The following is a 15728-nucleotide window of genomic DNA, read 5'->3' as shown; positions in this document are numbered from 1 at the left end:
TTGTGTCTTTTCTTACGCCTCATCATCATCTCTACACCATGTCGAAGCGTCACCTTTTCCCATCCCTGGACGGGCTCGTCCCCAAGGCTCTTCGCGGCATCGTTGCTTCGAACGCCCGACTCAACCTGGACGAAGCCAACAAAGTCGTATACGACTCCGAAGCACCTCGGTCCAATGTCAGCATTGTTAGCGGCGGAGGATCTGGACATGAACCTGCCTGGGCCGGCTATGTTGGAACCAACTTACTTGCGGCAGCCGTAATGGGTGACGTCTTTGCCTCACCAAGCACCAAGCAAATTCTAGCCGCGGTCGAATCAGTACCTTCCGACAAGGGCACTCTCCTGGTAATTACGAACTACACGGGCGACTGTCTTCATTTTGGACTCGCGGCCGAGAAGACGAAGGCAAAGGGCAATCCGTGTAAGATGCTCATCTGCGGCGACGATGTCTCCATCGGGAAGAAGGGCGGCTCCCTAGTCGGAAGACGTGGGTTGGCCGGGCAAATTGGAGTGCTCAAGGTTCTTGGTGCGGCAGCTGCTCAGGGGGCGACTCTCGATGAGCTTTACGATTTCGGTTCTGCATTTGCCAACTCGATTGTCAGCATTTCTGCTACTCTCGATCATTGCCACGTCCCGGGGAGGACTGAGCACGGAGCCCTAGCCGAGGACGAGCTGGAACTGGGAACTGGACCACACAACGAGCCAGGTTACTGGAAGCTATCGCCAGCACCTTCAGCCGAGGGACTCGTCCAGCAGATTCTCAAGTACTGCCTGGACGAGACTGACCCCGAAAGAAGCTACGTCAAGTTCAACCCCGGTGATGAGACGGTTCTTTTGGTCAGCAACTTTGGCGGCATCTCGAATCTTGAGCTAGGCGGGCTCGTAGACGAGATCCTGCAACAACTGCTCAAGGACTGGAATATGGAGCCGGTTCGAGTGTACTCGGGATGCCTGGAGACATCACTCAATGCTCCAGCATTCTCGGTATCCATTATCAACATCACCGCTGCTGCAGCCAACAGCACCTACACCGTCGACCAAATCAAGGGCTTCTTTGACACTCGAACGGACACCGCCTGGGAAGCCGTTGCTGGATACCAGAGTTATCCGCGACGACGTAAGCGGTCTGAGCAGGTCGTTCCACCCCCGAAAGAAATCAGGAGAACAGTCGATGACTCCACTGACCTGAAGATTGACCCAGCGCTGCTCGAGAGCATGATCAAGAGCGCCTGCAACGCAGTGTCAGCCGCAGAGCCGGATCTCACAAAGTGGGACACCGTCATGGGCGACGGCGATTGCGGCCTGACTCTGCAGACCGGAGCCAACGCGCTGTTAGATGCTCTGACGACCAAGCAGGTTGCCGCCAACGGCTCGGTGGTCGAGGTCCTGAACGAGCTGGAAGATATTGTCGAGGGTAAGATGGGCGGAACATTGGGTGGCATTCTGGGTATTTTCTTCGTGGCGTTGCGGACGGCACTTCAGGAGAACATCGGACTCGCAAAGGAAGTGGGAGTTCCCGCTCTATGGGGAAAAGCTTTGTCAAAAGCCATCAGTCATTTGCGTCAGTACACCTCGGCCAAAGTTGGTGATCGTACAGTGATGGATACCTTGATTCCCTTCGCCATGGCTATGGAAGAAGGGAAAAGCTTTGAACAGAGCGTCGCTGCGGCTGTTAAGGGATCCGAAGGGACCAAGAAGTTGAAGCCAAAACTGGGCAGGGCTACTTACGTTGGTGTTGGTGCGGATAACAACAAGGAGCTGCCGCCCGATCCAGGTGCATGGGGAGCCATGGTCGGACTCCAGGGCCTCTTGTCTGCCGTCTAATTCCGTGGTGAAACTAGATTGAAGACGGTGTGTTCATCATAAATTGGAGATGGAGGGTGAAATGATGGGGCGGGGTATCATATCATATCATTGAGTTTTTGTTGTTTGGGAAAGAGCAGTTTCGTTTATCGCTGCCACTTTTCCAGTTCTGCACGGCATTGTTTCCTGCGTAGTTTTAGAGTGGCAGCCCAACCACTACCAACCTCGATTTATGTTGATTTTTCACTAAAATGTGAGAACAATTTCGATCATGCCCCCCTCAAAGGAAAGAAAGGAAAATGACAATTGAAAGTGGGGAAAAAAAAGTTTAAAAAAAGGACTCCGAAAAAAAAAAAAAAAAAGAAAAAAAGAAAAAAAAAAAGAAAAAAAAAGACGTTCCCGGTGCGGTAGAGCGTTTACCGCATAGATGCCCTTTCTTGTTTTTCTCAATGGTGTACTACCCTTCGTTGTCGATTTCTTTCTTGAGGTATGGGACGCCCTTTTAATACTTTGGAACAGTTGACATGTGTGGGTGTTTGATTCACCGTTCGGCCTCTTTTTTATGATTATAACACATTCGAATTAGGAGTGGTGGATAGTTAACCGCTGCGCCATTTGGCCAACGCCCCGAATCGGCTGACTTGTCGAACTGAGGCTTGGAATAAGTGATATATGTACTTGAGGCTACGGGTTGAAGAATCATAAAAGTTGAGGCCATTCAGGGATTTAGAGCGCAGGCATGACCCTAACCCTTCGTTGTTGAGGAGATGTTTTGGGGATGATGGGATGACACTGGTCTTCAATGGAGCGTGCAAGATTGACACAAAGCTACAACAGCCTGGCTCCGGCTTTATCTAGCACGTAAAGTATCTATAGGCATTCTCAAGCCTTCCCGGCACTTCCCAGCCAGTGCATATACTGCTCAATAGCTTCCTGCATCGCCTTCGTCCCGGCCTCAATCACGCTCGTCAACGGCTTCCCCTTCATCTCATCCTGCACCCTCGCATAGTGATTGTTCATCCCTTTGTTGATGTTGACCTTGGTCACACCACCAGCCATGCACTTCCTAAAGATCTCCTCGTCGAATGGGTCCGCACCATGCAACACCAGCCTGACCCTCTCACCCACCCGCTCATTGATGGCTTGCAGACGATCATACTCCAGCTGGATTCCCCTAGGACCATACTCTCCATGCACGTTTCCAAACGCGGGAGCCAACATGTCAATCCCGGTATTGACAAACTCCTCAGCCTCCTCGGGCGTAGTCAGCAGTCCTTCCAAGTCCGCCGTCTCCGCCACGCCATCCTCTCCGCCCTCGATACGTCCAGGCTCCGCTTCGGCAGCAATCTCGCGCTCGTGGCAGTACTGCACCAACTCGGCCGTGAGCTTCAGGTTCTCTTCCTTTTCGTAGTGGCTCATGTCGCACATGATGCTGTCGAAGCCGTCGGGAATATCGGCGGCGCGGCGCACCAGCTCGGGTGTTTGCGCGTGGTCCAGGTGCAGCGACACAGGCACGCTGGCGCTGTGGGCGGCGTCGGCGGCGGCTTTCACGAGTGAGTCACCCGCGTACTGGATGGCCCAGGGGAAGAGGAGGACCATGGCTGGCGAGCGGGCGGCCTCGGCGGCCTTGACGGTGGCGATGATGGACTCGATGTTGTAGCAGCACATTCCCGGAACGGCGTAGCCGCCGGCTTTGGCCTTGTTGAGGATGGACATGGTCCGGTTCTCGGAGAGGGGTGGGCGGCCCATTGTAGCTGTTGTTTGTTGGTGTTGACTTTGGTATGGTGATCTAGGAGGGAAAAGAGGAAAGGAGCAACCGAAAAGAAACAGAATCCGGCTGGCAGGTAGGGTTGGAGAGTTGTGGTTTGCCTGGTTATGCTGAGACGGATGGGATGTGCTTCTGCCACTGATAGAGGTTGCCTCTCCTGTACTAACAGAAAGGGTCAACTGCAAAAATAGGCAGTACTTGCAAAGAGCCGTGATTATCCAGCAGCCGAGTATCGGGAACAGCTTATCCTTCAACGTGTTGCCGAGTTGGAGGATGTCATCAGCAAGTTTCCGGATTGGGCAAACCGGGGTAACCACTATAGATGCAATGACCCCCAAATTCTCCCCCAACTTTACCCCCAACTTTACCCCAAACTTCCAAGCCGAAATCCCGACTCAACCAGTTTGGATGTTATGCATCTCTTTTAGCCTAATGCTGACCCAGTACGTACCTAGCGGGATACTTTCCTTGAAGAGGAACTACCCCAGCTGCTAATTAGTTTCCCGTCCAAGACCATGGAGAAAGGGGAAGTCATCTGGTTGAACATCACTTCGTGGCTCAAGCCTTTTTAATATTTAGGCGGGGGTGGGGGTGCCGAGGAGGAGGAGGTGGAGGCGGAGGAGCGGCTTATAGCCAGGTTTTGGTGTAAGATTTGGTGGATCACGCCATGTTGATGTTCAAAACGTTCTGTTCGGCTTACAGGAAAACGAAAATGACGTTCTCGCCGTGGGGAAAGGTTGGCTTTCCCTCAAGTATGGGGAATCGAATTTCCGCAAAAGAGGGACCGTTGCTTAGACGACAAACTCGCCATACTCAGCTTCACGGGATACATCGAATCTGACTGGGTCTTAGACTTGCACAGTGACTCCCCTACCTAAGACGACTCAACGCTCACTCATCACTGTTCACTTACTGGGACTTTGTCCATTCACCGAGTCGAACCCATAACATCATGTCAGACACCAAGCAACCTGTAGCCTTCATCGGCCTCGGGGCCATGGGCTTCGGCATGGCCACTCACCTCATCAAGCAAGGCTACCCTGTAACCGGCTTTGACGTCTGGCCCCCAACCCTAGAGAAGTTCACCTCCGCCGGCGGTCTCACAGCGTCCACACCAGCATCCGCCGTGGCCGACAAGCCACTCTGTGTCTGCATGGTAGCCACTGCGCAACAAGCCCAATCTGTGCTCATCGACGGGCCGGACGCCGCCGCTCCAGCTCTGCCCCAAGGGGCGGTCCTCCTCCTCTGCTCCACCGTCCCCTGTGACTATGTTCAATCTCTTGCGAAGCAGCTCTCCGCCATTGGCCGTCCGGACATCCATCTGATCGACTGCCCTGTCTCTGGCGGTGCCGCCCGCGCCGCCGACGGTACCCTTTCCATCATGGCGGGCGTGCCGTCTGAGAAGGCCCTGGGCAAATCCAAGCCGCTCCTGGAAGAGCTTGCCGATCCAGCCAAGTTGTACATTGTCCAAGGCGGCATCGGCGCCGGCAGCAACATGAAAATGGTGCACCAGGTGCTTGCGGCTGTGCAAATTCTCGCAGCGAGCGAGGCCATGGGGTTGGCCACTCATTTGGGACTGGACCTGGCAAGAACGAATGAGGCCGTGCTCAAATCGGACGCGTGGAACTGGATGTTTGAACACCGGACGCCGAGGATGTTGACGGGCTATCAGCCCATTGCGAGTGCGACGGTGATCATCGTCAAAGACACAAGCATCATCACTGCCGAGGCCAGGAGGAGCGGATTCCCCACGCTGATGACGAGCGTGGCCGAGCAGGTGTATTTTTCTGCCGTAGGAAGGGGGTACGGGGCGGACGACGACAGTGGGCTGGTAAGGCTGTATGCAGAAGGCAAGGGCAAGGTTGGACCGGTTCAAGGAACTGCTGCGAGTGGCGAGGAGAAGCTAGCACTAGTGATCGGACTCTTGAAGGGGATATTGCTCTGCTCAGCGGCGGAGGCCCTGGCTTTCGCGGATAGGGTTGGGCTGGACCTCGATCAGGTGTTTGATCTGTGTATCAACGCGGCCGGAGGAAGTCAGATGCTGAAGAAGTATGGGCCCAGTATCATCAAGGCTTTCCGGGAGGGCACGGCGAGGCAGGGATGGGCTGCTGCCGAAAGCGAGACGAGTCTCAAGGAGATTGCCGATGGTCTTTCTGCGGCTGTTGAAGAGGCTCAAAGACTCAAGGCGCCCGTTTTCTTGGGCAGCCAGGCGTTGAATGTCGTCCGGGTCGCGCTGCAGTCGAGCCCAGATGGAGTTGCGGCGGGGGCTGTTGTGAAGGTGTGGAACTCGACAAGCGTTTGAGGTATGTAGAGAGTTTGTTTGTCGGTTGTACCCAATTATCGTAGTAAAGTCGAAACGTTTTGCTCCAACTGCCCGTTTTGTGACTATCAAAGCCGGTCGTCGTCATCAATCTTCCCGTCTTCAGTCCCGTCTCGCTTTTTCTCCTGCGCTCTGCAAGGCCAATCCTTCATCTTCGTATCCTGATATCGATGGTCACAAGTTGTTCATGTTCACCCTTCTCAGCCGGGTACGATCCGCTCAGAGCAACGTTAAATAATGTCTTTGCCAATTTTGGTGTTGAAAGGTGGAAGTGAAGGAGCTTGATTCCATTCCGTTGACACCCGACTTCCTCCTCTTTTTGGCTGCTGTGACGGTTTCCTTACAGGCGGAGTTTAGGGGAGGGAGGGGGGGGTGTTCGCGCCCCAAATCCACAGCGGCATCTGCCACTGAGTGAGCCACTGTAGCCACTACCTGTGCAGCCACTCCCCGCACTCCCCGCAACAATGCTCAGCGCCTGCCCGCCTTCTTCTCACGGGAATTCGCGTCTTGGTCACTTACGCTAAGCCATCTTTCTCTCTCAACGCGTAAAGCTTCCAGGAGCGCGACCAGAAGTCCAACAACCCAACCCAGGAGTGGCGCCTTTGGTTGACTTCCACTTCAAAGTTTGAAGAAAGAAATCTCCTGTACAAGTCAAAGTCGATTTGAGCTGATTTACGCCAAGATGGAGAAAGCGTTCCGCCCTCACTTCTTCAACCACGGGAAGCCAGATGTAAGTCATCCAGCTGCATCCCACATCCAAACAAAAGTCGAGGCCAGCTTGAATCCTGCTGACTTACATGTCTTTGATAAACTAGGCCAACCCAAAAGAGAAAAAGAATTGCCACTGGTGCCAGATCCGATCCTTCGCAACCCATGCGCAGCTGCCCATCTCCATCGTCAACCGCGAAGACGACGCCTTTCTCAACCCCAACTTCCGTTTTATCGACCACTCCATCATAGGCAAAAACGTTCCTGTGGCCGACCAGTCTTTCCGAGTAGGCTGCTCCTGCGCTAGCGATGAAGAGTGCATGTACTCGACATGCCAGTGTCTCGACGAGATGGCGCCAGATAGCGACGAGGAAGCTGATCCCTACACCCGGAAGAAGCGATTTGCCTACTACTCTCAAGGAGCGAAAAAGGGACTATTGCGTGATAGGGTCTTGCAATCCCAGGAGCCCATCTACGAGTGCCACCAAGGTTGCGCCTGTTCCAAGGACTGCCCAAACCGGGTGGTAGAGCGTGGCCGGACCGTGCCCTTACAGATCTTTAGAACCAAAGACAGGGGCTGGGGCGTCAAATGTCCCGTCAATATCAAGAGGGGGCAATTCGTGGACCGGTACTTGGGCGAAATCATTACCAGCGAGGAGGCCGACCGGCGACGAGCTGAATCGACCATTGCTAGACGAAAGGATGTCTACTTGTTTGCCCTCGACAAGTTTTCCGATCCGGACTCACTAGACCCCTTGCTGGCCGGACAGCCGCTAGAGGTTGACGGCGAGTATATGAGTGGCCCTACCAGGTTCATCAACCACAGCTGCGACCCAAATATGGCCATCTTTGCGCGGGTGGGCGATCACGCTGACAAGCATATTCACGACCTTGCCCTGTTCGCCATCAAGGATATCCCCAAGGGGACCGAGTTGACATTCGACTATGTCAACGGATTGACAGGGCTCGAAAGCGACGCGCATGACCCATCAAAGATCTCGGAGATGACCAAATGTCTCTGCGGAACTGCCAAGTGCAGAGGCTATCTGTGGTAAAGGGGGAAGATGTTAACTCACAAAAACCCTGTGGTGTCCCCAAAGATCACTTGACGATGCGTTCCCCGCAAACCCATATTTTATCCGGTGGCCTGACTTGCCGTTCGTATGCCCTAGACTACCACTTGCAGAGCTAATGCAACCGTTGCAGTGAGGCGACTGCAACACCAAGCATCCTTCGCTCTAAAGAACTTGTGTAAGTCGGCGTGATCAAGTCTGTACTTCAACAGCACCCTGTAGACATCGTGCGGGACACGGCAATACTGGTCTTTTTACTGCGCCCTACACTAATCGTTGGGCTGAGCCATAATTGTAATGAATGGATGATGCTCAACTCGGGTGCGCTGCTAGGACGGCTCAGCCTTCATGTCGATGCAGGAAAAGACGGATTGAGTTAAGGGGGTCTGCGCCATCTACACTAGATCGGTAGTCAGATCAGGGAATTGGAGGCGGATGAAGGGGAGGGAGCTCGGGCTCTTAGGTAACGAACGACAGAGCTTCCCCCCTGGCTAGGTTGCCATGATCTTACCGGGCCGACAGTGTAACGGGGCGGGATCGCATCACAATGACAAAGTCCCCCCTCAAACGTCATTCTCTCATGTCATGAACTTGTCTTGAGGCTCTTATCTGTGGTCGTCATGAAGTTTGTTAGTCCTGGTCTAGTACATTTCATGAATCTATCCATCTGCCCATTTCGCCATCGATCCCCGCTCCTTACCCCGACATCGCAAAGGGATGGTAGAAATCTAGAATTTCAATCTTCTCCAATTTCCATTAACGCCTCCCAATATTATCGAAAGCTTGAACTCGTTCAACCAGTCAACGGCCGAGGTACAACCTCAGACATCGCCAACCACCAACCACCATCCCCGGCCACTTCAAGGGTGTGAAACGAAGCCCTCTTCACCGCGACATCGCCCAGAAACGCCTTAGCAAGGACTTATGGTAGCAGCCCCAGACTTGGCCGGACCACGCTAGCAGGCCGCGCATCAGCAACTTTAGTCAGGGACGGGGACCCCTACAGTGCATATGTAAACCCCGCGCAACAGATCTGCCTGCGGGGGTTCACCTTAGCATCAAACACACCACAAGTGCCTGCCTGCCGAGAGCGAGACGTGCAGCATCGGAGGAGCTTTTCAACGGGCGAACAGGGGGAGCTTGCCAGAGTCGAAGCTCATCTTCCAACAGTTCAAAAGGAAAGGAGAGAAAAAGTCGTCAACTTGAAAACTATACGTCGACTTGGGCACCACGTTCAACCTTACCTTTGTTGCCTCATTTTGTTCGCCCTTGAAATATCCAGCGAGGCTCCCGATCTCCAACATAAGGGGCCAAGGGCAGATCCGAAGGTAACTGGCCGAGACCCGACAAGTAAGACATTCGAGAAGGACGGGACGGGACGGTACTGCGCCCATTCAGGGGAAACATCCACTCCCGGCACTGCCAGGTGCATACCGCCTCGTGCTTATTTATCCATTGTTTCAACCGGCGCAAAACTCTCAAACGGCCTACTGCGCGTTGCGAAACGACAACATTCGCTGGCGCCTTCAAGGCCAATCGCCGGCTCGGGCCGTCATGAACTGGCTATCCAGGCGGCTGGTATAACCCGAGCGAGCGGTGGCACTTAGGCAGGAGAGTGAAAACGGTTAAAGGTTGTTGAAGGGTCTGGTCAGTCAGGCAAAGACAAAGAAAGAAAAAAGGGGAGAAAGGTAAACAGAGTTAATTCAGATATCCAATATCCGAAAGAGAGAGAGAGAGGAAGAGCAAGAAGTGAACATTGTTGGATTTAGCGGCGTATCCGGTTCATCCATCCAATCTCAAACGGTAAAAAAAAAAAGAAAATGGTGTGTATCACGACAATCTACCTACCTATCCTACCTATTAATCCAATCCAATCTCCACTGTTATCCCAACATCTTTATTCAAAAGTTTCTAACTCGTACTTCTGTCTCTTCCTTTTTGATTTGTGTAGGGTTGCTGCATATCCAGGTCCTCCGAGGAAGAGGGCGTAATAGCCCCATACCCAGCCGGCAGCCGCACCTCTAGGATTTCAGGTTCTTCTCGAGCAATCAACCGCCGTGAGTTAGATGCTGGAGGCTCGCCAGCTCCCACAACAGCAGGGTCACAACTCCGCGGCATAGGAGGCGGTTCGTCAGTAACCAGTGATGATCGACAACCCCTTACTTCTCACCCTCCTTCAGGGGCAACATCATTCTCTCACCAACCACGACAAGAACAACAACAACAACAACAACAACAGCAACAACCAAGAGAACAACGAGAACAACGACGACGGAGTCATCGTCGCCGTTCTTCTCAGCACCGTGGTGACAGTGGAGATGATCGTGGAGATCGAGACCGAGGCCGCCGCCGCCACTCCCGAAACCTCTCCCATCATATCAACAAACCCCTAAAGCGGCACGAGTGGACAAGTGATGGCACAGTATGGACGCGCGCCGCTTTGGACCGCGAGCGGGTCGAGTTCTTTGATACTAGAGTCACGGGCAGGCAGGAGGTGTGGCTGGCCATTCACGCCGCGCTGGAGATTTTGTGGCATCAGGAGCAGGTGGACGCGGCTGCGGCTGCGCAGCATGGTGATGGGACGCTTGCGGCAGCAAGTGACTACGAAGGCGAAGAAGGCCAAGGTGAAGGACGTGGCAGCGGTGCAGAGGAGGAGGAGGAGGACGACGACAACGGCAGGGAAATAGCCCTTGCAACCGCTCAAACCATCCTCAACGCCGCCGAGATCACGCTTCCCACCGGCAACTTGGCACAGGGAGGAGCGTACGATTTACTAGGAAATCATTACTCGCTTCCGGAACACATTGTTTCAGATCCTACGAATATTTCGACGAGTCGACCACCTTCCTCCATGGAAGCCGATGAAGATGAGGAAGGATACGCGGATACAGATACCAAGGGTGCTGTGTCAGTAGCCAATGAAGAAGTTACCGAGGGCGCCAGCCAGGAGGCTTTGGAAAATGGTGATGAGGTCTGTTCCTCCTCAGAGCGTCATCACAGGGGGAAGAAAGGCAAAACGGTGGTGAATGTTAAGGATCTGATCACTGTCAGGGTGAGGTTGAGTGATGGGAGCAGGGATGTTATTGTGCAAGTCGACAAAGGGGATTCGGTACGGGTTCTTGGGAGGAAGGTTGCTGAGAACGCAAAGGTACTATTTCTTTCTTTTTTTTTTTTCTTTGCTATGCAGCACAACAGCTAACAGACTCTTGTTTTTGTGTTTCTTTGCCACAGCTCTCCTCAGACAAAAAGATCCGCATAGCCTACATGGGCAAGGTCCTCAAAGAAACATCCACCCTCCCTGACCAAGGCTGGAAACAAGGAACCATTGTCAATGCCCTGGTTTTCAATCGGTAGCCACATTGTGAACTAGCGGAGTTTGACAGAATGATTTCCGCCATAACCAATCCACCTCCGTCTCCCCCCTCCAGAAGCAGGAGACAACACCGACATCCCGCGGCGAATACGGCCACGGCTAGTTCCAGTCGACAACAGTCTCCTCCGCAGCAGCAGCAGCAGCAACAAGTCGCTTTTGACCGTTTTCTATCGCTACAGCTGTGGCGAGTCAATACGATGCCTCAGTAAAGAGGGCACAGTAGGGGGCGTATGGGGTTGCTGACTGGCATCTGGCTGGTCCTTCCTCACTCCTCACATTCCAAGACAACCGACCCCAAAACACGGCGCCGGCGCCGAAGAGCGCAACGGCGACAGCACCGCCAATCCATGAGCGCCGAGTCATTCCAACATTTCAACAAGAATACCTACCTACCTATCTATACCTTAATGTCACGACACCCTTCAACCACATAAATAAACCGGCCCCGCTTCAACGAGAACGGCGGCGTTCCAGGCACCACCCCGTCTACATCATATCACATTTGATAATATTCATCATTTGAACCTTCCTTTTAAGAACGAATATGATACCATTTCTCTATTTTGCATCAACAAGACACCTGGGAGGACATCTTCAAAGACTTTTTTCATATGTCATGGTTAATGGCGGAAACAAATCCACGCCATACACCGCATACGATACCTTACTTATACCCCCTTTTTTTTTCTTCACCTACCTACGGACTACTAATGTTTGTTTTTTCATCATAATTCGCAATTGGGCAGGCAGCATATCGCCTATGCAATTACCTTCTACTTTTCACTTTTATTACTGTTTAATCTTTACTTTTGTACCTAAGTTTGTGCTAGGGGGGAGGGTCGTATGGCATAATCATGCCATGGAGAAAAGGATGGATAAGAGACCGCAGGGGAAGGAGGGAATGAGTGATGGAATGAATGGTGGACGAAGTTATGGGTAACTATATATGAATGAGAATAATGCGCATTTTTGGTCGAGCTTGTCTTAGAGGTCCACTGACTGATGGCTGACTATGGCATTAATCACACCAGGCTGGTTTTCCATCAAGAATTGATTCTGCGTCTGTATCTGATTTTTTCATCTAGATAGTCCATCCTGCTTTTGGGTTCATCCTCTGCTTTTGTCTTCCTCATCCATCACACGATATGTCGAAAACCTTTTACATTTTTGCCATTAATCGGAGCAGAAAAAAGAGAGTGACATGAGTCTCATCCGGATCTCTCACAAGCATCAACTAGTGGAAATGTAACAAAGACTATGATAACAACGACTGAAACAACCACAAGGGTGAAAAGAATATCAAGTGATGAATTAATCGCTATACAACCCTCCCAATCACCCCATATATCATCATTTTCATCTCATCTAGCCCGAGAGAAAATCTGTTCAAGCGGCAGAACCAATCTTGTTCAATGCCTTGAGGGAGCCAAGACTGAGGGCCAACCCTTGCGATCTGCTGCGTATCCTCAAGAAACCAGTAATGGGTCCGTCTTCGCCTTCCTTTTCGATGCTCAGGTTTGCTAGAGCGTCCTCGCCTGATAAGAAAAGCAAAGTTAGCGATGCTATTTCCGAAAGTGCTACGCGAATGACGAGAAATCTTACCGAAAACGCTTCTTGCGTAAAGGTTGGCGCTCAAGAACTGGCAATCACCCTTAAGACTGGCCTCTGGTGTCAAGCAGTTCATATTTGTGGACGCCATAAGCAGGTCCAGGAACTCACGTAGGCTCTTCGCCTTGCTGTTGATGTTGACCTTGTTCTCCCACTCAAACTCGGTCCACATGGTGCGGAACTGGGTCTCAGTGCAAGTGGCCGGTTGGATGTAATCCATGATGTCGACGTGCAAGTCGTTCAGGATGACCACGTGGGTATCAGTGGAGTGAGCACCCTCATACACAACGTTGCCAAAGATGACACCAGTATCTGTGGAGGAGACCTTGATGGTGCACTGAACGTTGTGGAAGTCGTGGGGTCCCAGATTCTGGCTTGTCGGCTTCTCCACAACCTTGAGGTCACCGAGAGTCGCGAACTCGACGGTAAGGTTCTGGAGGGTCTCAGTTGTTTGGTTGACAAGTAGTACGTCTAGTACAATGTCGAACTGGTGGACCTTGACATAGGCCTCAGCATAAACAGGGTCGGAGAAACCGGTAAGTTGGACAACGCGGCTAAGCTTGCCAGATAGGTCCTCAGCCGAGCTGTTGTCTCCACCAGTGGCACGCTCGAGATCGGCATCGAAAGCATCAGCCCCATCAGTGGCATTCTTCTTGGATAGCTGGCGGATTTGATAAACATCGTCCACCTGAGTGGCCGTCTTTGCCTTTTGGTGGGCCTCTTTTGCTGCGCGCTTCTTCTCCTCAACCTGGACCATCGCCCTGAACGCCTTCCTGGTATCCTCGAGATAAACGGTCTCCAACTCCTTGTGCGCGGTGAACTCGGCAAGGGAGCGCACACAGCTCATGATACGATCCACCGAATCTTCATCAATAGGGGCCTTGACGAACTGCGACTGACCAACACGAATGACGGAGATCATGATGAGCATAGCCTCAGCGCGGAGGGCGTTCGTGCGAGCCTCTTCCGAGGAGATCTCGGCATGACGCATGACAAGCTTGGTAAGGGTCGAGGCGAGAACAGTGGCAAGGTAGTAATCGCCGTCAAGGATAAGTTGCCTGAGAGGGGGCTTCGACGAAGCCTTGACAGCCTCCAGGCGTGCAGCAGCTGTAGACTGGCTGGTAAGGGCAGTCTCGGTAGCGTATGTGCCATCAGCAAGGACCTTGCGTGAGCCAGTCGGCGCTGCCCTTGAGCCATTGACCTGCTCCTTCTCCTTCTCCTCGGCACCACCATCAACATTATCCAGCAACCGTTGCTCGGATGCCAAGATCGGGATCTCACCCAGGCTTGCCCGAATTCTCTTCCATGCGTCCCTGATATCCTTCTCCTCAAGCGAGTACTCGCCGATAATCCAGAGAATACCGCGGTAGATCTTACCAGCGCGGACTTCACTCAGGGTATCTACCAGTCTCGCAATGATTGCTGGCCTGAGCTGAGGGAACTTCTCGACGACCTCCTTGACAAAGTTAATAACATCAACGGCGGAGTTGTTGTTAAAATCGGCAATAAAGTCCATGAGCAAGCCGACGACGCTAGCGGCGACTTCGGAGAACTTGATAGCGCATTGATGGATGGAGTGGATAAGAAGCTGGCGGTACTCGTTGTTCTTCTCGTACTCCTGGTCAACCGTCTTGGACAGCTCCTTCTTGAGCAAAAGCACGACTTCCTCCACGTTCTTGCTGGAGACCATCTCCAAAGCAATCTCGAGACCCTTCCTCCGCACATCGATATCCGTGCTAGAGAGAACGCGCAACACCTCCATGGTCAGGTTGTCCAGGACGCCGGGGTTCTTTTGGCGGAGTTGATCGACACGGTCCAGAACGATAAGCTTGACATTGTTATCCGCCTCCTTGATCGCAAGCTCAATGAACTTGCTGGCAGCAGCCTTGACAGCGACAGGGTTGTTGGTGAGAGCCGTCAACGACGAGGCCGCTTCGTAGATAACGGTCGAGGCACTAGCTTCCAAAAGGTCAAAAATAAGACGGAGGTAGCGCGCCTTGTTCTGGGTGTTGACAACAGCATCTTTCCTGATGAACTCCAACTCGGCCAACTGCAAAAGCTCATCTGCGTTGGGAATACCGTCAAAGACGGTGCTGAGATAGAGAAGAGCCTTGTCGTGGTCGATGCTGGCAAGGGCGGCGAAGCCATTCCGCTTGCAAGTTGGGTCGCTTTCGCCTTCGAGGAACGTGGAGATCAAGTCCGCAGCATCGGGAATAAGCGACGGGGAGTGCTGGTAAATGGAAGCGACAGCAAAGACGGCGTTCTTTCGGACATAGGCATGGCGATGTTCGAGACAGCCCCGGGCTGAGGAGAGCAAAGGCTCGAGAAGTTCGGCCTCCCGCAGCTTGCACAGGAAGCGCAGCGTGTTGCCTCGAATGTACTCGTTCGGGTGTTGCAAGTCGTTTCGGATGCCGTTACTGCGAGGCAATGGCTGGTCAGCTTGGAGGGGCCAGCATGCCCAGACGGACACGGAATGCCTTACCATACTAGGATGAACTCCTGCTTGAGCTTCCCTTGGGCATCAAGCTTGGGGCAGATCTCATAATAGAAGTATAGAAGCTTCTTCAGGGGCTTGGATTTAGAAGGCATTACGAATCGGATAATGTGCATGAGCAGTTGGGGCATGGGATCGCCATTGAGCATGATGGTAAGAATGCGCTTCATGGTCTCGATCTTGGTCTCGTCGGTGCCCTTTTCGAGCTGCGTCTTGAGCTCCTGCACGGTTGGGGTGCCGTCGACGGCATTGTCCTTGACCAAGCTGTACGCATTTTCGAGGAACGACATGTTGGAGAGCTGGCGGCGGCCGGGCCGTCTTTGAGATTAAAGTTGAGATTGAATTTGGTAGAAAGTAGCTGGCCGGGCGTCCTGAAGAGGAGTCGGGGATCGGAATTAGAGAGGGGCGGGTGTGGTAAGGTGTTGTTTGCCCCGTTGTAGGTTGGTGAGTGCTAGTAAATGGATGGACTGAGTGGCTGCCTCGAGCTCCTGAAGAGTGACGATGAGCTGGCCTTGGTGCTGGATGTGGTTTCCTCCCCCTGGACTGACAGGGTCGTGGTTGGCCGAAAATCAAGAGACGGCT

General features: G+C 52.9%; 5 protein-coding genes across 5 annotated transcripts; 3 read left to right on the top strand and 2 right to left on the bottom strand.

Moving 5' to 3' along the window:
• Positions 1-38: 38 nt before the first annotated feature.
• NEUTE1DRAFT_121216 (uncharacterized protein) lies at positions 39-1823 on the top strand (the record flags this gene model as incomplete). The annotated part of the gene is made up of 1 exon (XM_009851332.1): positions 39-1823. The coding sequence occupies one exon, from the start codon at positions 39-41 to the stop codon at positions 1821-1823; it is 1785 nt and encodes a 594-aa protein (XP_009849634.1).
• Positions 1824-2683: 860 nt separating this feature from the next.
• On the bottom strand, positions 2684-3551 carry NEUTE1DRAFT_121215 (uncharacterized protein; the record flags this gene model as incomplete). Its single annotated transcript, XM_009851331.1, has 1 exon — positions 2684-3551. One exon carries the CDS (start codon positions 3549-3551, stop codon positions 2685-2687), a length of 867 nt encoding a protein of 288 aa, XP_009849633.1.
• A 971-nt stretch (positions 3552-4522) lies between these two features.
• Positions 4523-7825, top strand: NEUTE1DRAFT_121214 (uncharacterized protein; the record flags this gene model as incomplete). The annotated part of the gene is made up of 3 exons (XM_009851330.1): positions 4523-5866; positions 6573-6620; positions 6706-7825. The coding sequence occupies 3 exons, from the start codon at positions 4523-4525 to the stop codon at positions 7651-7653; spliced, it is 2340 nt and encodes a 779-aa protein (XP_009849632.1).
• Positions 7826-9622: 1797 nt separating this feature from the next.
• Positions 9623-11253, top strand: NEUTE1DRAFT_39120 (uncharacterized protein; the record flags this gene model as incomplete). The annotated part of the gene is made up of 3 exons (XM_009850478.1): positions 9623-10819; positions 10903-11010; positions 11164-11253. Coding segments are annotated over 3 exons (1395 nt in total), but the record flags the coding sequence as incomplete, so codon positions are not given.
• A 1077-nt stretch (positions 11254-12330) lies between these two features.
• NEUTE1DRAFT_79445 (uncharacterized protein) lies at positions 12331-15436 on the bottom strand (the record flags this gene model as incomplete). The annotated part of the gene is made up of 3 exons (XM_009851329.1): positions 12331-12579; positions 12647-15069; positions 15135-15436. 3 exons carry the CDS (start codon positions 15434-15436, stop codon positions 12431-12433), a joined length of 2874 nt encoding a protein of 957 aa, XP_009849631.1.
• Positions 15437-15728: the final 292 nt, after the last annotated feature.

Source organism: Neurospora tetrasperma, assembly GCF_000213175.1.
Source record: "Neurospora tetrasperma FGSC 2508 unplaced genomic scaffold NEUTE1scaffold_2, whole genome shotgun sequence".
Lineage (NCBI taxonomy): Eukaryota > Fungi > Ascomycota > Sordariomycetes > Sordariales > Sordariaceae > Neurospora > Neurospora tetrasperma.
Note: the sequence above shows the minus strand (reverse complement) of the source record. Positions and strands in the feature narration are given on the sequence as shown.